The sequence below is a fragment of the Oncorhynchus keta genome, chromosome 10 (genome assembly GCF_023373465.1).
Source record: "Oncorhynchus keta strain PuntledgeMale-10-30-2019 chromosome 10, Oket_V2, whole genome shotgun sequence".
In the NCBI taxonomy this organism is placed as follows: Eukaryota; Metazoa; Chordata; class Actinopteri; order Salmoniformes; family Salmonidae; genus Oncorhynchus; species Oncorhynchus keta.
This window is the reverse complement of record NC_068430.1, coordinates 46,841,225-46,864,452: the sequence shown is the minus strand read 5'-3', so window position 1 is coordinate 46,864,452 and position 23,228 is coordinate 46,841,225. Positions and strand designations below refer to the sequence as shown.

The 23,228-nt window shown below is 44.8% G+C and overlaps 1 protein-coding gene across 11 annotated transcripts in view; it reads left to right on the top strand.

Annotated features, from left to right (window-relative positions):
* The window catches only part of LOC118372828 (voltage-dependent L-type calcium channel subunit alpha-1D), a 126,184-nt gene that overhangs the window by 94,291 nt on the left and 8,665 nt on the right, over window positions 1-23,228 (top strand). For 5 of the 11 annotated variants that reach the window (XM_052527209.1, XM_052527213.1, XM_052527206.1 and 2 more), the window contains 14 exons: window positions 1,218-1,301; window positions 6,933-6,965; window positions 8,311-8,439; window positions 8,959-9,024; window positions 9,357-9,448; window positions 9,771-9,930; window positions 10,139-10,266; window positions 11,403-11,499; window positions 11,795-11,897; window positions 12,100-12,201; window positions 16,065-16,198; window positions 20,463-20,579; window positions 21,170-21,582; window positions 22,455-22,478. In XM_052527209.1, coding sequence (XP_052383169.1) covers window positions 1,218-1,301; window positions 6,933-6,965; window positions 8,311-8,439; window positions 8,959-9,024; window positions 9,357-9,448; window positions 9,771-9,930; window positions 10,139-10,266; window positions 11,403-11,499; window positions 11,795-11,897; window positions 12,100-12,201; window positions 16,065-16,198; window positions 20,463-20,579; window positions 21,170-21,582; window positions 22,455-22,478 — 1,682 coding nt within the window. The remainder of the gene's footprint in view (window positions 1-1,217; window positions 1,302-6,932; window positions 6,966-8,310; window positions 8,440-8,958; window positions 9,025-9,356; window positions 9,449-9,770; window positions 9,931-10,138; window positions 10,267-11,402; window positions 11,500-11,794; window positions 11,898-12,099; window positions 12,202-16,064; window positions 16,199-20,462; window positions 20,580-21,169; window positions 21,583-22,454; window positions 22,479-23,228) is intronic. The other 6 variants (XM_052527210.1, XM_052527207.1, XM_052527212.1 and 3 more) reach the window with 4 other exon arrangements.

Genomic DNA, 23,228 nt, shown 5'->3' with positions numbered 1-23,228 from the left:
TGGCGCTTGTAACGCCAGGGTAGTGGGTTCAATCCCCGGGACCACCCATACGTAGAATGTATGCACACATGACTGTAAGTCGCTTTGGATAAAAGCGTCTGCTAAATGGCATATATTACTATTATATTATTACTATTACTAGTTAAGTTAATACAGTATTTTCGTATTAAACCTCGCCACTTAACCCCCGCCTACACTGTAAACTGTCATTACTCAAAACAATAGAGTCACTGTGACCCTGTGGGTGGTCCAGATTTTGAGTAACGCCCCCACTAAAGCCACGCCTCCAATATAATCTTTCCTTTGCCTTTTCCACTGAATTGTAGAGTTAACACTCATGACTGCATTTGCTAGTGACAGATACATTGAATTAGTTCATTTTCAGTCCTGCGGCCTTCACCAAGTGAGTTCCTAGGCAAATGTTATCTTTATAATTCTTTATGGCAATACATTACATATCTCAAAAGGCCTTTTTGCCCTAATACGGTGGCCTGAAACGCAAGGTTTTGTGGTCAATTAACGATTTCTCTGTGGATTTTTGATGTGTGCCTCGGGTTATTGTCTGGTTGGAAGATCCATCCTCCTGGCAGAGGCCACCAGGTGTTTGGCTAAAATGTCCTGGTACTTGGAAAAGTTCATGCTCCCGTTGCCCTTAACAAGGGCCCCAGGACCAGTGGAAGCAAAAATATCCCCATAACATCCAAGATCCACCACCATATTTGACAGTAGGTACGAGGTTGTCTTCTATTCATCCTTCTTTCGACGACAGAGCCCACCACTGGTGTGTGTCGCCGAAGAAATCTCTCTTTTCATATTTTCCGTAAAGCTCATCTTTACCAAGGGGTGCAAACAATTTGGGTAATGACTGTAAACGCGGTGTGGAGGAGTTAATTGGTGATGTAGCATTTTCTAAAGGGAAAGGGAACGTTCTGGACGTTTCACCTCACTGAATTACACCCCTGGTCCTAGGTTATATGGGCTGCTGTTTCTGCTGACTCCTCTGCTATACCAAAGGGCCTCTGTCGGTAACTCTCTCTGTTATTGATCATTCAGGTCTTGATGGCTTCGTTTCTCTGTGTCTGTCTTCTCTCCTTCTCTGGCCCTCCCTGCTGCCTCCCTTACATGCTCCTTATCCACACACTGTACTCCTCCTTCTCTCTCTCTCTCTATTCTCCTCCCCCTCTCATCCCCGTGTGTGTTGTGGCTTTCCGCAACAGCACTATTTCACTGATGCGTGGAACACGTTTGATGCCTTAATTGTAGTTGGTAGCGTCGTTGATATTGCTATCACTGAAGTGAACGTAAGTACTACCTTTTCTGTCTCTTCTGTGAAACTGAAGCCTTTACAATGAAGCCAGAATGCCAGTAGCACCAGCATTATCCCCAAGAGTGTCCCGAGGTTGAGGAAGACGCTTAGATGTACGTCGAGTGAACATGAGACCGAGAGAGTAAATCCCAGCGTCTTCCTCATGTCAGTCTCCCTCTCCCCTCGTGGATCCTATATTATTTTACATTAGGCCCACAGTGCCCCCTAGTGTTAGCTAGTTGGTACTAAACTGCTGCTGCCCATCACTTCATACTTACAGTGAAACTGATTCAGATCGCTATATTAGGAAATATACTGCTTATGTGTTTCAAACGATATTCTGTTCGGCAATATATTCTCCATTGGTTTTCAATCCGCTAGTGGTTCTATTGGCTTTCTCTGTACGGCTTCAGTCTTCTTGTAATTCCTGTCTTGTACTCTCCTGTCTGATGAAAACCTGTACCATCGCTATTAAAATGAACCCCCTGGTCTCCGTTGTACAGCAGCTTCTGTTTATTCTGACAATGTGCAATGCATTCCTAATGTGTGGTATGGTACGACGTGGTGAAATGTTTGATTGTTTTATTTTTGACGCGAGTGTTACGATGCCTCGGTGCACCCGGACGTTTCCCACCAGAGGTGTCCCACACGCTGTAACCATGGCGATCGATAGATGGTTTACGAGCCGTGCGATGCTGCTGTTGCATCCGCTTGGTCATCTAACCCTGGTACTCGTGTTCATTCTGTTTCCAGAGAAACTTGTAGAGGCAAGTAATGGCAGTGATCCAACTCATCCCTGTATTATTATTTTTTGTTGCGTAAACAACTTTTTTCTTCGCGAATCCCTTGACACTGATAATGCGTTACGAAACTCAAAATGAGTCATCGAACGTTTTGTCAGTTTTGGGGCAACAACAAATAAAAACAGGCGTTTGTAAAGAAATGTTCTGAGATGATGTAACTATTAAGCAAAGCCAGAGGGATGTCTGTTGACCGTGCTTCAGGATCTGTCTGTACTTTGGCCTGGTTGAGTTAGTCTGTCAAGACAGGGTCAAACGGTGGATGACTTCTACTTAGAACTACCGTAGCAGACTACTGCTGAAACGTTCTCTGCGTAGCCTGGTTGGGTAGTGCTCTGTTGAAAAGCTACTGCGACTAAGTTAACTCTACTAACCCAAACACTCTCTTAAGTCACATGCAGCACCGTGCAGTGTGCATACTGTACACATTGTCAATAATATACATACAGTATGTCAGTGCATGTCACATGTACCCGTTGTCAATTAATACAAACACCCTCACTCACACATTTTCATAGTAGATTATAGGTGCAGTTCACTGCTCAACTCTCTCTCTCGCTCTCTCACTCAATCTCTCTCTCCCTCCCTCTCTTTCTTTCTTTCTTTCTTTCTTTCTTTCTTTCTTTCTTTCTTTCTTTCTCTCTCTCTCTCTCTGTCTCGCTCTCTCTCACTCGCACTCTCTCTCTCTCTCTCACTTGCTCTCTCTCTCTCTCTCTCTGTCTCTCTCTCTCTGTCTCGCTCTCTCTCTCACTCGCACTCTCTCTCTCTCACTTGCTCTCTCTCTCTGTCTGTTTCTCTCTGTCTCTCTGTCTCTCTCTGTCTTTCTGTCTCTCTGTCTTTCTGTCTCTCTCTCTCTCTCTCTCTCTCTCTCTCTCTCTCTCTCTCTCTCTCTCTCTCTCTGTGCTCTACTTTCAGTGCTGTCTCTCTGGAGTCACCATATGTCAGTGTGTCAGTGTCTGTGTTCCTGTTTTATGTGGATGTGAATGTGTTAGTGCATGACTCTGTGTGAGAGCTGGCATGTGTGTTTTCTGTGTTTTACATGCATATGGTGTGTGTGTGTGTGTGTGTGTGTGTGTGTGTGTGTGTGTGTGTGTGTGTGTGTGTGTGTGTGTGTGTGTGTGTGTGTGTGTGTGTGTGTGTGTGTGTGTGTGTGTGTGTGTGTGTGTGTGTGTGTGTGTGTGCCCAATTCCATCTCCCATTGGCTGTTGGTTTGCATGCCTCCATTCTGCCTCACTGTCTTTCACAGATAGAGAAGGACTGACTCGATCAGACACTCCATTCAGTTGGGCTGTTTTAACTTCTGACTTCTGATCTAGGATCTATGTCCACGCTTGGCTATACTATAGTTGCCCATTTCACGAGTGGCCTGATTGTTGTTACCCAATCACTGTGGGCTGTGTACCTCCTCTCCTGATGCATGCTGGGAAAGTGTCAGGTGTTCACCCCGTCCGCCTAGCGTCCTCCCCATGCCCCCCCCCTCCCTCACACACAAATGGCGATGGGCCTGCACCGGTCTGTCCGCCTGCTCACTGACCTTTTGTGACCCTTTGTGAAGTTTGACCCTTCTCTCTCGCCACACCTTCCTTGTATATTTTCCCCTCCAGACAGAATGGCCTTGAAGCTCAGAGCACAGCTAGGGCATGTTGTTCACCCGGCACAATGCTGCAACATAGAAATAGAATGGAATAGAATGTACAGACAGTGGTGATTTAATATTGGATTGACTTTTACATTCTATTTCTTTCTGCAGCGTGTTCTTCCTAAGCAGAAGTTCTTCCTAAGCAGAACACAATTAAAGCAGCGCAATCAATATCAAAGTTCGATCGGGGTCAAAAGTTGAAACACATCAGGCTTCACTAACAGTCATTCACAATCAGTGTGAGCCTCACGGAAGAAACAGAGCACTTATAGCCATGCCATAAGCAGATCTGATGACTAATCTCTGGTGGTTCCATCAATGCGGTAGCTGAGTCTGAGGTTCTTTGTTGATCGTGCGTTTGTGTCTCTGTGAGTGATTGTCTCTGTCTTCTGTTCTGTCTTCCCATGTAGTGAAGCTCTTAAAGCTCCCAACGGAGCTCATGTTGTAGAGCAGGTCCAGGTGTGTAGCCGTCAGTCAGCATGACATCTCCCTCTTTCCCTACACCCCAAACCCTCTCTCTCTCCCTCCTCTCTCCGCCCTCTCTCTCCCCTCTTCCTCTCCCCCTCTTCTTTCTGTCTCTCCCTCTCCTCTCTATACCCCCCCCTCTCCCTCTCCCTTGATCTCTTTTACTCTCTCCGCACTGGGCTGTGAGAGCGACCTCTAGCAGCGACTCTGATGCAGGGCACTAACCGTTGACTCGCATGGGGGTTTTTACTGCGTGCGACGCTGACAGATATCACTAACGGCACCTCCTCACCATCGAAACTTGTCTCGCGCGTACATGTGCGGCGCTTGTCTGCGGTGACGTGGCAATGCTGAACGCATGCTCCGTCAAAACGCTGCTGGTTGGCCAGGATTACCGAGAGAACCTCCCCAAGCGTTATTATTCCACGTGTTGTGACGCTTTGCTTGTTCCTGCACCCCGGAACGTTCCTGTTGTTCAGTGTGAGCCACCGCGGGAGATGAATGACCTGGAGCCGTGTCTGTCTGGAGTTACTCTACTCTTACTGTCTCCCTGTTGATGACATCACTCAGTGTCGTTCCTGTAGTGTTGCTGTGAAGTCATACACCTGAAAGCGTACAGGGGTGCACAGATCCTCTCACAGTTCTCTCAGTTTTCACAGCGGCGTTTTGATGAGGAATATACTGTTTTCCCATATAGGTGTTGACTGCTGCATTTTAAAGCGTTTTGACTAATACAATATGATTAACTTTGTGTGTAATGTTTTACAAAACGTGTGTCGGTGCAGCGTGTTCGTGTGGATTTGTGGGCGGGAGAAACTGAGAGTGTGAGTTAGTGTAAGATCGATGATTTTCAGACTTAAAGGAAAAATGCACTCAAAAACGATATTTTGCTCATTTTTTCATTAGTCCAATGTTAACCCCAAAAACAGTATTCCTTAAGTGACATACTGGAAAGGTTGGAGTTCTGAATCATATACTGATGACAAGCCAAAAGCCCATAGTGATATTATATGAGTGGAGGAAAGGTTGTCTATTAGTTACCATAGTTACAGAAGCACTAGTAGTATGACCTGTTGACTGATAGGAATGGGTTATATATGGGTTGTGTGACAGTCGCTATAGCAACGCTGTTATAGTCGGGTTAACGTTACGTTTGGAACCGTCCTATCCATACGCGTCATAATAAGAATCTGCGTCAGTCAAATGTTGTTTCATAAACATTGTTCCAACGTGATCCATGTGTCAAACCACAAGCTTTTATTTTTCGGCCACTAAGATCACACGTTACCATCACACAATGAGTGATAAAAGTTGCATTTCAATCTTAAACGTTACCTTACGTGCTACACGTCTTCATGTTGTATGCCGGTCTTAAATGCAACGGAAGCACCGCATAGAAGTTGTTAAGCCGAACTGTACGCTGTTTTAAACGTTTAAAGCGCTAAGATTCTGTTCTCTGTGTCCTTAACTTCTTGGCGCACCGATCCCTTTAGCGGGTTCATTTTCGTCAACATCCGCTGAATTGCAGAGCGGCAAATTCAAATTAAATTACTAAAAATCACAAGTGAAATCACAAGTGCAATATAGCAAAACACAGTTTAGCTTGTTGTTAATCCACCTGGCGTGTCTGATTTTTTTTTAAAGAAGCTTTACAGCGAAAGGAAACCAAATGTTTACGTGAGGACATCTCTCTCAGCAGACAAAACATTGCAAACAGCTAGCAGCAAAGTAGATTGGTCACGAAAGTTAGAAAAGCAATACAATTTATCGCTTACCTTTGATGATCTTCGGATGTTTGCACTCACGAGACTCTCAGTTACGCAATGAATGTTCCTTTTGTTCGATAAAGATTATTTTTATATCTAAAAACCTCCATTTGGTTGGCGTGTTTTGTTTAGTAATCCACAGGCTCGTGCAGGTCACGACGGGCAGATGAAAATTCCAAATAGTATCCGTAAAGTTCATAGAAACATGTCAAATGTTTTTTATGATCAATCCTCTGGTTGTTTTTACAATAAATAATCTATAATACTTCAACCGGACGGTAGCTTTTTCAATAGGAGAGAGAGAAAATATCAGATCCAAGCTGTTGGCACATGCAAAACTCTGGGGACACCCAGCTATGCACTGACGCGATGTGATCGTCCTCGCTCATTTTTCAGAATAAAAGGCTTAAACTATGTCTAAAGACTTTACACACCTTGTGGAAGCTATAGGGAAAGGAATCTGGTTGATATCCCTTTAATTGGATGATAGGCATGCAGTGGAACAGGGAGGTTTCAAAATTTACCTCAGGTTTTTGCCTGCAATATCAGTTCTGTTATACTCACAGACAATATTTATATGCATATTCTAGCTTCTGGGCCTGAAAAATAGGCAGTTTCATTTGGCTACGTTTTTCATCCAAACATCAAAATACTGCCTCCTAGTCTCAAGATGTTAACGTTATGTTACATAGGGGTTGTGATTTAGGTGTGCATGAGTCCAGTCTGTCAATGTTACATAAGCGGTGTGTAAACGTCAAGTGTCGAGACAATGTTGTGTGTCGGTCTCCAACGCAACGTCCGTTTTTTAAGTGTGATGGTATATGTGGTTAAGTGTGAGTCTTTAATGGTGCGTACGTCTTAAACATGTTGATGACGTTGCGTTCAAGTGTGCAAGTATAAGGGATAACGCTGTGATAACTTGTGCGAGTCATTAACACAGGTCTTTGATTTTAAAGCCAACGGAGGCTCCTCAGGTGGATGAGTCGGGGGTAAGATGCTCTTCCCCCAATCAGGGCCTTGCCCTCTCTTCTCTGGGTTTTCATTGGTTCATGTTGATTTGCTTGTTCATTTATTTTGTGTTCTATCTACATAACCTCCTCTAATCCTCTACATGGCCTCTTGTATAACCTTGCCTTTTTAATTTATACAATTAAAAAGTTTGGTTTTCATTCAGAGAACAGTTTGGTTTGGGTTTTTGACAGTTCTTTTTGGTTGTATTTTTTGTTAGTTTGAGTCCGTTTGCTTTGGCTTTTTTGCTCTTCATGTCCCTGTTTTTGTTTGGGGCGTGTTGTTTTGAAGGAGAGTGTGTCGATCACTCAAACGTGGCAGTGTGCATCCCCCATGGCGAGGGCGGGTTCCCCTCCGCTCCTCCTCACGTTTGTAGCGCTGACACCGCCGCATGGTCTCCGCCGTGCCATGTGCCCCCTGCGTGGGGCGGTGAACTGTGGATGACCCATTGGGGTAGGGGTTATGACCTCTGCTATGACATTTGACCCCTCCTGGCTGAGGGGGGGGTCCCACTGTGACTCCGCATGCAGTGACTCTGGACCGGGGGGGGTTGCCATGCTTGTGCTGATTGTGTCCAGTCGAGTTATGGCAAGGTGTTCTCTCCCTACGGCATGTGTTCCTGTCCCTCTCCTCCCCTGTAGGGCTGTACTGTAGCAGGGCTCCTGTTAGTGCTTCACGACCAGCCCCGTAGATACACATGCATGTCAGCTTCAGCGGTCCTGCATAGGGGACTACTACTCCCACCCTGTCACTTTAAACTCCTGTCAGTCAGGTTGTACTGGGTTTTCCAACCTCTCCTCCGTGCTTGAACAGATGTGTGAAGTGGCTGGTGGTCCCTGGGGAGAGAGTTTGGAGAGAAAAAAGTCCAGGATTCGCCTGGTTTTGAGAGGATGTGTCTTGATGTACCTACCAGGAATACTTAAAGGAATGTTAAATATACTGGTGACATCTAAAGCCTCTTTTAATCCTCTTTCCTAGACTGATCTGTAGTTCAGTAGGTAACTTGTTCCAGTTGATTGAGGATTAGTTCATGTTACCTACGTCACGTAGACACCATCCCTCGAGCAACCCTCGGTTGTCTCAAAAGGTCACAGGTTCACGGAGAGATTTGAGGCGATGTCAAGATGCGGTACGCTGAATCAGCTCGTGTGTATCTCACATCTCAGTCTCAGTAGACCTTTAGGATCGCCATTGGACTAAGTGTACCTGCGTGTAGTACGCTGAGTACTGTTAAGGGCTTGTCCATGGCAGTGAAGCACAGCCAGGTTCCCTGTCTACACACACACACACACTCCGGTCCTCTGACACTGCCTCCGTCCCCTACAGAACACGGAGGACAACGCTCGCATCTCCATCACCTTCTTCCGCCTCTTCCGAGTCATGCGATTGGTCAAACTGCTGAGCAGAGGGGAGGGGATCCGCACCCTCCTGTGGACCTTCATCAAGTCTTTCCAGGTGAGGAGGACCACGCCCCGTATAACTCATCACTCATTTACCAGGCTGTTAATGCACTGAATTAACTCTGGTCCCTTGTTCACCCTCTCTCTCTTTCCCTGCCCTCTCTCTTTCCCTGCCCTCTCTCTCTCTCTCTCTATTTCTCTCTCTCACTCCTCTCTCTCTCTCCCTGCCCTCGCTCCTCTCTTTCCCTGCCCTCGCTCCTCTCTCCCTTTCTCTGACCTCATTCTCTTTCTATCCCTCTGTCTCTCTCTCTCTCGCTCTCTTTCTCTGCCCTCTCTTTCTCTCTTTCCCTCTCTCGCTCCTCTCTCTCTCGCTCTCTCTCTCTCTCTCTCTCTCTCCCTCGTTTCTCTCTCTCTCTCCCTCGTTTCTCTCTCTCTCTCCCTCTCTCTTTCTCTCCCTCGTTTCTCTCTCTCTCTCCCTCTCTCTTTCTCTCTCTCTCTCCCTCTCTCTCTCTCTCTATCTCTCTCGCTTCTCTCTGTCTCTCTCTCTCGCTTCTCTCTGTCTCTCACTCTCCAGGCTCTGCCATATGTTGCCCTTCTGATCGCCATGCTCTTCTTCATCTATGCTGTCATTGGCATGCAGGTGAGTCACTGAAACAGCTATTTGTTACTAAACCATTCGCCCCAAACCAGCTTAATCCTCCAGTCAGTCTCACAGTAACAGCCCCACTAAACCTCTCCATAAGGAGCAGCAGTACACCTGGGTCATGTTCATAAAGTACCAAATGGGGGAAAAACTGATTGAATTCAGAAGCGACTACCTGGACGTGTTCATTGAAGAAACGCTAATTTTCAGTTTCTTTTGCAAAGGGTTTAAAAACGGTTTCCATTGCATGCCCTTCTGAACGCAGCCCTATTATTCACTCAGTATGTAAACAAACCCTTGTCCTTGTCTATCATTACTGTTCGTTTCAGGTGTTTGGGAAGATAGCCATGGTGGACGGCACCCACATCAACCGGAACAACAACTTCCAGACCTTCCCTCAGGCCGTGTTGCTGCTCTTCAGGTCTGTTGGGGTCGGGGGGCGAGGGGTCACAGGGTCAGAGTTCACGCAGACGTTGTAGGTCGGATATGTAGCGATTAGAACATGTCCAGCTAAAGGTAAAAGAGAATCTGTAATCAACTTTGTTTAACAACTTTTTGGTCTTTAGGCCTTCATCAGGAGATGTGGTTGTGAAAAGGTTATGGAATGGTTGTGAATAGGTTACGGTTATGCTGACTTATTCGATGTGACGAGTCCCAGGTGTAGCACGGGTGAGGACATGGTTGGGAGTAGGTCATCTTAAAGGTTACGCTGAGGTATCTGACGAGTCATGTTTCTGTCCCAGGTGTGCCACGGGCGAGGCGTGGCAGGAGATCATGTTGGCGTGTATTTCGGGAAAGCTGTGTGACCCAGAGTCGGACTACAACCCTGGGGAGGAGATGACCTGTGGCGCCAGCTTCGCCTACATCTACTTCATCAGCTTCTACATGCTCTGTGCCTTCCTGGTACATACATACACTTATACACACAGCATATACTTTATACACACATATACACACAGCACACACACAAACAGACACGGAATACATATCCCTGCAGCATACATACACACACACACACGCGTACATTTCCACACGTACGCTCACACAGACTGCGGATGTAGGCACAGTCCGTCGCTATTCTGTTGTGATCCTGTTTGTTCTGTTGCGCTAGATTATCAATTTGTTTGTGGCGGTCATCATGGACAACTTTGACTACCTTACTCGCGATTGGTCCATCCTGGGTCCTCACCACTTGGACGAGTTCAAGAGGATCTGGTCTGAGTACGACCCAGAGGCCAAGTAAGTGTGTTGTGTGTGTCTATTTCGGGACTGTTCAATGTCGGTCCCGGAGGGCCGGAACGCTTCTGGTTTTCATCCTCTCCTTTTAAGCAGGGACTGTTTCAGACCTGGACTGTTTCAGACCAGGACTGTTTCAGACCAGGACTGTTTCAGACCGGGACTGTTTCAGACTTGGTACACCAGGTGAGTGCAATTAACTATCAGGTAGACACCAAAACCAGAAGTGTTTCGGCCCTCCAGGACCAGAACTGAACATCCCTGGTATAGATTGAGATTATGTCTGCCTGTTGCAGTTGTCTGAGTGTATGTTTATCAGAGTGCTGTCTCTCTCTCTCTCTGTCTCTCTCTGTCTCTCTCTCGCTCTGTCTGACTCAATTCAATTCAATTCAATTCAAGGGCTTTATTGGCATGGGAAACATGTGTTAACATTGCCAAAGCAAGTGAGGTAGACAACATACAATGTGAATATATAAACTGAAAAACAACAAACATTAACAGTAAACATTACACATACAGAAGTTTCAAAACAAAAAGACATAAAGACATTACAAATGTCATATTATATATATATATATACAGTGTTTTAACTATGTACAGATGGTTAAAGGACACAAGATAAAATAAATAAGCATAAATATGGGTTGTATTTACAGTGGTGTTTGTTCTTCACTGGTTGCCCTTTTCTCGTGGAAACAGGTCACAAATCTTGCTGCTGTGATGGCACACTGTGGAATTTCACCCAGTAGATATGGGAGTTTATCAAAATTGGATTTGTTTTCGAATTCTTTGTGGATCTGTGTAATCTGAGGGAAATATGTCTCTCTAATATGGTCATACATTGGGCAGGAGGTTAGGAAGTGCAGCTCAGTTTCCACTTCATTTTGTGGGCAGTGGGCACATAGCCTGTCTTCTCTTGAGAGCCATGTCTGCCTACGGCGGCCTTTCTCAATAGCAAGGCTATGCTCACTGAGTCTGTACATAGTCAAAGCTTTCCTTAATTTTGGGTCAGTCACAGTGGTCAGGTATTCTGCCGCTGTGTACTCTCTGTGTAGGGCCAAATAGCATTCTAGTTTGCTCTGTTTTTTTGTTAATTCTTTCCAATGTGTTAAGTAAGTGACTCTCTCTCTCTGACACAGGGGCAGGATTAAACATCTGGACGTGGTCACTCTGCTCCGACGCATCCAGCCTCCCCTAGGCTTCGGCAAACTCTGCCCTCATAGAGTGGCCTGCAAGGTCTCTCTGCTCTCAATCTTTCTCTCCCTTTTCTCTTTCTCTCTATATGCCATCTCTCTCGCTTTCTCTTTCTCTCTCTCTCTCTCTCTCTCTCTCTCTCTCTCTCTCTCTCTCTCTCTCTCTCTCTCTCTCTCTCTCTCTCTCTCTGCCATCTCTGCCATCTCTCTCTTTCTCTTTCTATGTCTTTCTCCCTCTCACTTTGTCTCTGTACCTCTTCCTCTCCCTCTAATTGATCTGGCATGTGTTCAACCCTGTACACAGCGTACGTATAGTAACCCTGCTCTTTCCTTCTCAGAGACTGGTGGCCATGAACATGCCTCTAAACAGCGACGGCACCGTCATGTTCAATGCGACGCTGTTTGCGTTAGTACGCACCGCCCTGAAGATAAAAACAGACGGTAGGAGACCCCCCCTCCACACACACACACACACACACACACACACACACACACACACACACACACACACACACACACACACACACACACACACACACACACACACACACACACACACACACACACACACAACACAGCAGCACCAGCTGTATAGTTTGTGTTGATAGTGATAGGACGTGTCCGGTGTTTACCCGTGCTGTAGGTAATCTGGAGCAGGCCAACGAGGAGCTGAGAGCCGTCATCAAGAAGATCTGGAAGAGGACCAGCATGAAACTGCTGGATCAAGTGGTGCCCCCTGCTGGTGGTCAGTTATATCACCCCCCTTCCCAGGCTTCTACAGCAATACATCTCAGTAGAAATAACATCCCCGCCATTACACACACACAGACACACACACACCTGAGATCCTGGTAGCAATGCACACATACACACATTCCAGCACAATATCACATACTACACACACGTTCCACCTTCCCACTTACATACATCTACAAGTATGAACTCTCAAATATCAACAATGTCCCTCTCTCACACACTTGCTCACCCTCACAAACTCTCGAACTCATGATTTCAGTTTTGTCCTGCTGTTTTCTGCTCTCGTGTTCTCCACAGTGTGTTTTTGATCTGTGTGCATGGGGGGGAGGGGGGTTATCTACACTCCTTCTACCTGTTCTGGATACCACTGGAGATTCCAGGGTGACTGTGACTGTGACTGTGACTGTGACTGTGACTGTGGCTGTGACTGTGACTGACTATGCGCCAGGCTTTGGGCTTGCATGGCCTCATAGTGGTAGACCACTGACTGTCTCTCAGTGCATGCTGCATCTCTCCTACTAAACTCTCTTTCTCTCCCTCTTTCTCTCTCGCTCTCCTTATGTCTCCTCTCTCTCGCTCCACTCAAGCTTTTCCAACAGCTTCAGTTCCTTCTCTCTATATCTGTGTCTCTCAAATCCCCCCCAAAAAATATATATTTTAAAAAATTGACTGCTAAAGAACTTCAGAATATTCTGAAGCAGTTCTGTTTTAGGGTGGTGGCATGGAACTAGTGTTGCCTCTCCTCTCCGATCTCTGTCCCCGACATGCTTGTTTTAAAAGTGACCCATGCTTCAGAATCATTCTCACGCGCACACATACTGCACTGTAAATGCACGCAAACATCTTCCGTCACAAATCCACACCGGCACTAGCCTACTTGCGTGTATGCCTAGTTCAGCTTGCTTGCATGTGCTCAGTAGAGTCGAACTGTGTATTGGGTTGGGTACCTTAACAGCCCGAATCTCTCTGCTGGAGTGGATCTCAACTGCTTGACTGACATTCCTCTGGCTGGCTCGTGTTTTGAGCCGTTTCATAGGTCGACATGACAAAAACAGCTTAGGCCTGCCGAGTGCTGAGGCGCCACTACAGCCTGGGATTCGAAACACTTCTGGTTTTGGTGTCTACCTGGTAGTTAATTGCACTCACCTGGTGTCCCAAGTCTGAAACAGTCCCGGTCTGAAACAGTCCAGGTCTGAAACAGTCCAGGTTTTAAACAGTCCAGGTCTGAAACAGTCCCTGCTTAAAAGGAGAGGATGAAAACCAGAAGCGTTCTGGCCCTCCGGGATCGACATTGAACAGTCCCGAAATAGACACACACACACATACACAGGCCCTCAATTGGCCCAAGCAGGTTAGGTTTGGCCGGGGGTTTTCCTTGGCTCGCTCTCGCTCTCGCTCCTTGTGGCGGGCCGGGAGCCCCCAAGCTGACTTTGGTCGTCAGTCGAACAGTGTTTCCTCCGAGGCATTGGCACGGCTGACTTCCAGGTTGATTGAGCAGTGTGTTAAGAAGCAGCGTAGGCTTGGCGGGTCATGTTTCGGAGGACTCATGTCTGGACCTTACTCCATTGGAGAGTTACTGCGATGAGACAAGGTTGTAGTAACCAATTGGATTTCACGAAGTTGGGGTGAAAAATTGGGTAAAATTACAACAACAAAAAACAACAAAAATTGCTTTGAGCATTAACTCGGGTCTAAATGACATGCCGTAATCTCATAATAGCCACTATAAATGTGTGCTATTTAAACCTGCAGTCTTTAAAAGGTTTGAACCAATGGGCTGTAAGGGTCCTGTCCCTCTGTGACCCTGCCTGTGGCCTGTCTGCCCTCTCTCTCCTTTGGCTGCCTACCTAGATTGGACAGGAGATTATTGATACAAGTGATAGTTCAGAATTTGTCAGGAGGCCCAATAGAGATCCTATAATTCAAATGGATTATGGGACCTCTATGGGATGCCCAGAAACGAACTAGTATCGAACCACAGTTCAGCTACGGTTTCGGATTTAGTTCTATTTGAGGTGTACCTGTGAGGTATACCAGTTCTGTTTTAGGGTGGTGGCATGGAACTTGTGTTGCCTCTTCTCTCCAAGCTATGTCCCCAAGACTGAAAGATGTAGTTGAGGATCTAGATTAAGTTATTGAGTTATCATTGAGTTATTATTGCGTTGTTATTGAGTGATTGTGGTCTTTGGCCTACAGAGATGATTGGTCATCCATGTGATGCATCTTGAGGTATAGTATATACACCATCCGATGGGTGTGCTTTTTATGACAGAATGTTAAAATTAGGTGAAACCAAAAAAATATATATATATATTTTTTTTACCAAGTTACACTTCTCAAAGGCACCAAATTGGTGGAATGACAGCCAATATGATATACATTGCCTTCAGAAAGCATTCACGCCTTTTTCCACGTTTTGTTTTGTGACAGCCTGAGTTTAACATGGATTCAATTTAGATGTTGAGTCACTGACCCTCACACAATTATGTTTTTAGAAATATTTACAAAATAAAAAAAAATGAAAAGCTGAAATGTCTTGAGACAAAGCCTTTGTTGTTGGCAAGCCTTAATAAGTTCCGGAGTAAAAATGCTTAACAAGTCACATAATCATTTGCATAGACTCTGTGTGCAATAATAGTGTTCAACATGATTTTTGAAGACTAGCTCATCTCTGTACCCTACATATACAATTATCTGTAAGGTCCCTCAGTCGAGCAGTGAATTGCCAATACTGATTCAACCACAAAGACCAAGGAGGTTTTCCAATGCCTTGCAAAGAAGGGCACCTATTGGTAGATGGGTATATAAAAATAAAATCTGACATGGAATATCTCTTTGAGCATGGTGAAGTTATTAATTACACTATGGATGGTGTATCAATAGACCCAGTCACTGCAAAGATACAGGTGTCCTGCCTAACTTAGTTGCCGGAGAGGAAGGAAACTACTCAGAGATTTCACCATGAGGACAATGGTGACTTTAAAACAGTTAAAGAGTTGAATAACTGTGATTGGAGAAAACAGGATGGATCAACAACATTGGAGTTGCTCGAGAATACTAACCTAATTGACAGAGTAAAAAGAAGGAAGCCTGTACAGAACACAAATATTCCAAAACATGCATCCTGTTTGCAACAAGGCGCTAAAGTAAAACTGCAAAAATGTGGCAAACAATCAACTTTATGTCCTGAATACAAAGTGTTATGTTTGGGGCAAATCCAACACAACACATCACTAAGTACCACTCTTCACAGCATGGTGGTGGCTGCATCATGTTGTGGGTATCCTTGTCATCGGCAAGAACTAGGGATTTTGTTTTTAGGATAAAAAGAAATGGAATAGAGCCGAGCACGGGCAAAATCCTAGAGGAAAACATGGTTCAGTCTGCTTTCCAACAGACACTGGGAGACAAATTCATATTTCAGCAGGACAATAACCTAAAACACAAGGACAAATATAAACTGGAGTTGCTTACCAAGATGACATTGATTGTTTCCGTGTGGCCTAGTTACAGTCTTGACTTAAATTGGCTTGAAAATCTATGGCAAGACTTGAAAAGGGCTGTCTATCACTGATCAACAACCAACTTCTAAAAGAATACTTCCTGAAGGCACTGTGCCAGTTTATTTACCGGTGCAGTATAGCGCATGATAGTCCAGTACGGTATAGTGATCTAAGGAATATAGTGCCTCATCATAGGGTTATTACAAGCTATCCTTTTGGTTAGGGTCCGGTATTTGAGGGGTATGGTCAGCGAGTTGGGGCAGGGACATGGGCAGGCTCAATCTCCCAGGATGCTGTGCTGTGTCCTGCTGTCTGACACAGGAAGCGTTTGTGTGGTCTGTTCACCTAGATGATGAGGTAACCGTGGGGAAGTTCTATGCCACCTTCCTGATACAGGACTACTTTAGGAAATTCAAGAAACGTAAAGAGGAGGGCCTGGTGGGGGTGCACGCCTCCCAGAGCAACACAGCCATCGCTCTACAGGTGAGTCTGTCTGTCTGTCTGTCTGTCTGTCTGTCTGTCTGTCTGTCTGTCTGTCTGTCTGTCTGTCTGTCTGTGTGCGAGACTGTGGGACGGTGCATGTACATGTGCTAGGGCTGTGACGGCAATTTAATAACCATGTAACTAATGGTTATGGATGAAGACTGACATGAAAATAAACCTCAAAACCGTTTTAATAGGCCTACAATTCATTTTTTCTTTAAATAGATTTTTAACTTTGACTAACTTTATTTTCATGTCGATAAACTTTACCTAATAGCGGGAGTGTTTACTAATGATTATAAGCAATTGTTTTGATAACTTAGTCTGCCTATTAAACTGTCTACATCTCTTTCCAACTGTCATTTGATGGTCAACCAGCTAAACCAGCTAATTCGCTAAATGAGCGTGGGATTAGAAGCTGTATAGGCTACGCCACTTAAGTTAAAAGAAATCATTGATGTATGGATTTATACAATGCACGTTTTCATTGTTTGCTAGTATATAAATAAATCTGTCTTCTTTTAACCTTTAGTGACACCCCATCCCGTGAACGGGACCGTTGTCATCATCTGACACTAATTAGCATAACGCAACGGACATAAATCTTCCTAGAAAATATTCCTATTCATGAAAATCACAAGTGAAATATATTCGAACACAGCTTACTTAGCCTTTTGTTAATCACCCTGTCATCTCAGATTTTCAAAATATGCTTTACAGCCAACGCTAGACAAGCATTTGTGTAAGTTTATCATAGCCTAGCATAGCATTATGCCTTGCTAGCAGCAGGCAACCTTGTCACGGAAATCAGAAAAGCAATCAAATGAAATCGTTTACCTTTGATGAACTTCGGATGTTTTCACTCACGAGACTCCCAGGTAGACAGCCAAAGTAAATTTTTTCCCAAAATATTATTTTTGTAGGCGAAATAGCTCCGTTTGTTCTTTACGTTTGGCTGAGAAATCGCCCGGAAATTGTGGTCACCACAACGGCGAAAAATATTCCAAATTAGCTCCATAATATCGACAGAAACATGGCAAACATTGTTTAGAATCCATCCTCAATGTGTTTTCTAATATCTATTCGATAATATATCCGTCGGGACAATTCATTTTTCACTAGGACCGATTGGAATAATGGCTACCTCTGTATTTTACGCAAATCTCTCTCGGAGCCACCATGTGACCACTTACACAATGTGGCCGCCTATGGATATTCTTCAACAGAAATGCGTAAAACTACGTCACAGTGCTGTAGACACCTTGGGGAATACGTAGAAAGCGTAAGCTCGTTGATGATACATTCACAGCTGAATAGGGAGTCATTGGAACGCAGCGCTTTCAAAACCTGGGGCACTTCCGGATTGGACTTTTCTAAGGCTTTCGCCTGCAACATCAGTTCTGTTATACTCACAGACAATATCTTTAAAGTTTTAGAAACGTTAGAGTGTTTTCTATTCAAAGCTGTCAATTATATGCATATTCTAGCATCTTTTCCAGACAAAATATCCCATTTAAAACGGGAACGTATTTTTTCCAAAAATGAAAATACTGCCCCCTAACACCAAGAGGTTTTTAAAGAAAGGCTGGATGTGTCTGACTATTCGTGAATTATTCAACAGCGACAAGGTCGACAATGTTGTTCTGGCTCCGAGGCCTATCATGCGCTATTGTTCTGACAAATGGACAATGCGCCAATCCAATTCAACCTGGGATGGTGTAATTTGAAATGGAATCTTTTCTTAATTTATAGACTAATCAAAGCTGATAACTAGGCTATGGACATGTTGCTTGTATTTGTTTATTAATTAATGATGGTCAATTTCATCTTTATACAATCGCATAGCTGTCTCTCTCCCCTTCATACTTTCCTTGACAAATCATTATCTTATAGTCGACATTTGGAAAGCCTAAAGTAGGCCTAGGTTTTTTTATACGTTTTAAGGAAAGGAGAAATATTTGCTCTTCTGTCTGACATACGCTGGTGGCTTTGATTGACGGGTCCTTTTTACTGGGATGTGCCGTGTGTGAGTTCACTGATTCTCTCTAAAGGCCTACAGTATATGTCCATTCAGGAAGATTCCTAAAGTAGCCTGTCTGGACTCTATCGCTTTAAAAAATAATCAAACACACCTGTCATGATTTAATCTTGTAAAATGCCTATTTTCAGTAGAGGCCCTTTCTCAACAAGTCTGTTATTTTTTTCTGAATAATTAGGAAGTAAAAAAACAAGGAAATGTCTTGTTTATGACGCCGTTCATACCAATTGTCGAAATATCGTCCTGTCAGTACATGTTAATTATTTATTTATTTATTTATTAATTTATCGATTTTAGCTTCTTTTCGCATGCGATTCAGCAAGCAAAAAGGCCTCGGCCTATTGTTTTTAAAAAATTGCTCCGAATAAGTTGCTGTTATAGTGCTGTCCATTGTTCTTAGTGTTTTGTACACTCAGTGTATATCCTCCTTAAAACTTTGCTCGTCAATTTATATGTTTGGCTACATTGATTTAGCATCATCCTGTAATGTAGACAAGTCTTTCCTACCCTACGGGAAGGATTTTAATCTAAGGCAAGGTTTTTATTGCGGTTTTGAGAAAGGACGCAATGTGATTTGCTGATGTTTTTTGAGTACGATGTGCTGCAGGCTGCTTTGATTGATGGGTCCTTTTAGGTGGGTGGGTGTGAGTCCACTAATTCTCTGTGTCCATTCGGAAAGTTACCTAAAATAGGCCTTTCTGGACTTCATCGCCCCATTCAGATAGAGAGAAAAAACGGTGTCTTGTTGCAGGGTCGGTAAATGTGCGAGGAATGAGGACAGGTGCCAGTTTTGCGTTTCCTCCCTTATTAAATGGGGTGCAACTGAATTGAACGGATTCATCCTATAGGATGCGTAGCCTATATTCTAATATTTTCCAATATTATTTTTCCAGTACTGATTTTCTCTCATTACTGCATCCTCTATAGCCAATTTGAACAACATATCGCCACAGAGAATAACCGCTGCGGCGTTGGTGACGTTTTGCGAATTGTTCCGAAATGTAGAGGGGACCCCCCCCACCCCAGCGGTTATCTCAGGTAACCTGGCCAATTGCATAACCCCCAAAATTCCAAACACGTTCACAGCCCTAGCGCACGAGAGTGTGTGTGTGAGCGTTTGTGGTCAACATGACTGTTGAGAATATATGTGTGACGAAACATGTGTGAGAATCTGCTTACATTTTTGTTTTTAGTGCGTGGCATACCAACAAGTGTGCCAATGTTGTGATTCACGATTCAGCAGGTCATTCATGATCAGAACTGTTGGTGTGATCCTGTTTATGTGATGACGGACGTGTTTACCCAACGTCCCAACAATGTCTCTCTTTCACAGAGGCGCGTGTCTCCGTCTCAGTGTTACCGTTGACAATGTAATGCGTGTATGTCGGGCTTGCGACGCAAATGGTTCCCTATTCACCACATAGTGCGCTGCGTTTGAACAGGGCCCGTAGGACTCTGGTCAAAAGTAGTGCGCCGTGTAGGGACTAAGGTGCCAATTTTGGGACGCACCAGTCGTCTCTGTCCACTCGTTATGGTCATCCAGCGCTTTAACATGTATCTCACCCATCAACTCATGAAGGTCACACTCCAAGCAGCTTACTTCTGTTTCCATCACCGTTAGCTTCGAGCCGTGAGGTTTTATCATTCAGGTAGTCCTCTCTATCTAATGTCCTTCTCCCTCATATCCCGAGCTATATTTTGTCCTCATTGAAACAGGTCCTGTAGGAAGTAAACTACAGTATGTGCCTATTGTAGCTAGCTATAGTGATCCATGTAGACAAAGGTGGAACTGACATTCCCCACTTAACCCTTAACACTCAGGATAATGTGATGTCATAGGAGGCACACTAACGACAAGGCATATTCAGGGGGAGCACATTTGTTTGTCTCTTGTGAATGTTCTCATCTCTAACAGTCTGTCTAGCTCTGTCCAGTATGGGCGTCTGTAGACGTCAGGTTTTGCGTGAGAGCCAGCAAAGGGCAAGTGTGCGTGCGTGCGTGCGTGCGTGCGTGCGTGCGTGCGCGTGTGTGTGTGTGTGTGTGTGTGTGTGTGTGTGTGTGTGTGTGTGTGTGTGTGTGTGTGTGTGTGTGTGTGTGTGTGTGTGTGTGTGTGTGTGTGTGTGTGTGTGTGTGTGTGTGTGTGTGTGTGTGTGTGTGAAGAGCCTCTGCCTGAAAGAGAACCTTCCTACCAGCCCTTAGCCCCTCCCTCTATTGTCATGGTTACAGGCTGGCCTTCGCACGCTACATGATATTGGGCCCGAAATTCGACGAGCGATATCATGTGACCTGCAAGATGAGGAGCTAGTAGACTTTATTCCAGAGGAGGACGAGGAGATTTATAGGGTAACTTATTCAATTTATCTGCCTGAGGGGGTGTGTGGCACGCATATGTATTTTGTCTTGCTGGAATGGGTTGGTTTGGGTAAATGGAATATTGGGACAATGGTAATGGCAGGGTATTATGCCTCACATCAATGCCCTTAATGGAGGTAGATACTGTACACGGCACGCACAGATATACACACAGTGGTAATAATGTTATATTTGATTTGTATGGCACTTTGCATTTACCGAGCAAAATCACAAAGCTATAAACTCAATTAGTCACCAAGGACTGGGCGTACAAGTTGCATGGATGAAACCTGTAGGTGTAGGGACAGGACTATGTTCCTGTCAGAGGAAGTAAACCATTTGCAGTTCTTCTGTTTTTATTTTTTCAGTTCAGAAAAAGGAATTTTAGTGCCTTCATCCCACATATATCACGAACCAGCTTTTGAATTTATTTTCTGCCCATACGATGATTTCTGAAAGGAAAACAAATCACCAACCACAACAAGTCAACCCAGTTTGCACATCACTAGCGTTGTGTATTCATCCTCTGTGTTAAACAGAAAGTAGTCCCTGACCGTTTGACCCTGAGTGTTCCTCCACAGCGCAATGGTGGCCTGTTTGGTAACCACATCAACCATGTGAACGGGGACCACCACCGGCGCTCGTTAGGGCAACAGACCAACACCACCCAGAGGCCCCTGCAGGTGCAGCCACCTCCGCACTATGCCCACATGGAGCAGCCGGTGGGGCGTCTCTGCCGGGCCAACGTCATGTCCCACCAGCACCCCAATCAGCACCACCACCATCACAACTCCTCATACGGCAAGTCGCCCAAGTCCACCAACGTCAACCTGAACAACGCCAACGTGTCCAGTCTGCCCAACGGAGGAGGACACCACCACCGTTACTATGAGTACACTCCGCCCCCCGCCAACGGTTACCCGGGACACCGCGGTGGCCTCTACTACACCGACTTCGACAAGCCGCCACCTAGCGGCACGCCGCAAGGACAAAGGTGACCACACACTGACCATCAGCTATCTCTTTCTCTGGCCGAGAAATGAAATGGGTGACGTGTCGTGTGTTGTTGAATGGGATTGATTAGTTAGAGTAAGAGAAAATGGGGAAATGTCTGTGGCTTGAAGCTTCGTGTAAACTTCAAATGCCACACTATTTAGAAGCTATAATGTCTAACCTTTAAACTCTTCCGTCCCTTGTCAAATCACCTGAGGTACTCTCGTAGTCCCTCGTAGTCATACAGCTGTCTCAATGTGTATGATGATGTCAACACTATGGGTTTTTTGTACAATATAACAAACCTGGGATATAAGTTCGCATGGAGAGTTATCATGCAGCTACCATTAGCCATAAGGCCATTCTGTGTATCTATCATTAAAGATTTATCAAAGGCAGGACCAAGCCTCTCCTTATCAGACCTTCCCCTTGTTGCTGACCTACAGCACATACCCTCTCAGACCCTCCCTTAAACTGACCAATCACATGCTTATCATCATCCTCATTCCATATAACTGACCAACAGCACACTTCATATTTATTCAGGTAACCCATCCCACAAGCAGTCAATACATCTCTCTGGAGAGCCCCAGGGTTGGGTTGAAAGTCCATTTCAATTCTTAGGAATTCAAGAAATTATTGGAAATGATTTCCTGAACTGCCTGTAATTGAAATGTATCTGCCCCCCAACATTGGTAGAAACTGTCTTCTTTCTTCACTTATACATATATAGGAATGCATGTATATGCTTCATATACTGTACGATAAATATATGCCACTCATGGGGTCCCTTTTCCCTCTTTTCTCTCCTCCCGTTCTCCTACCTAACAAAATGCTTTCTCTCAACCATCTCTCTGCTTTCTTGGACAAAAGGCGCTACTATGAGACCTATGTTAGGTATGTTACTTTCCTAGGTATGTTTAGAGCAGTATGTGTCCGCCACCACAAGGGGGGACTTTTTATTTGAATTATGTTTTATGGGGCCAGTAAGTGACTAACTGCATCCCTATTAGGGTTGCAAAATTCTGGTAACTTTCCCACAATTCCCAGGTTTTCCAGAAATCCAGATTATGGGAATCCTCCAATCAGGATTTCTGGAAAAACTGGGAGTTTTGGGAAAATTACTGGGAATTTTGCAACTCTAATCCCTGCTAAATTAGTGGTGGCCAGTCATCCCATCTCCCTGTCTTTGCACCACCAGCCATCTGTGGAGTAGTATCCCTTGGCCTAGTAGTCTGATGTTTCATGAAGAGAATGGAAAAGCCTGATTGGCCAGCACACGGCCTAGCGCCTAGACCAATCTTGCTGTATGCATGTGTCTGCGAGGAAGGAGGGCACTGCTAAGAGAGGTGAAGTGAAGTGCTTTTGCCTTGGATGAACTTGGGTGCTCAAACCACATGGATATGAATGGAAAATTACCCTGCTCCCCTTAAACCCTGACTACTTCATGAGGCCAGCAATGACCAGGAGCTCTATAGAAGGCCCTCAGAAATGTCTTTCATTAAAGGGATTGTTAACCAACATTTCAAAATTAAATATTGGTTTCCTTATCCTGCAAGCACTCTTTGGGGGAAAAAAGGTGCTATCTAGAACCAAAATGTGTTCTTCAGCTGTCCCCATAGGAGAACCCTTTGAATAACCCTTTTT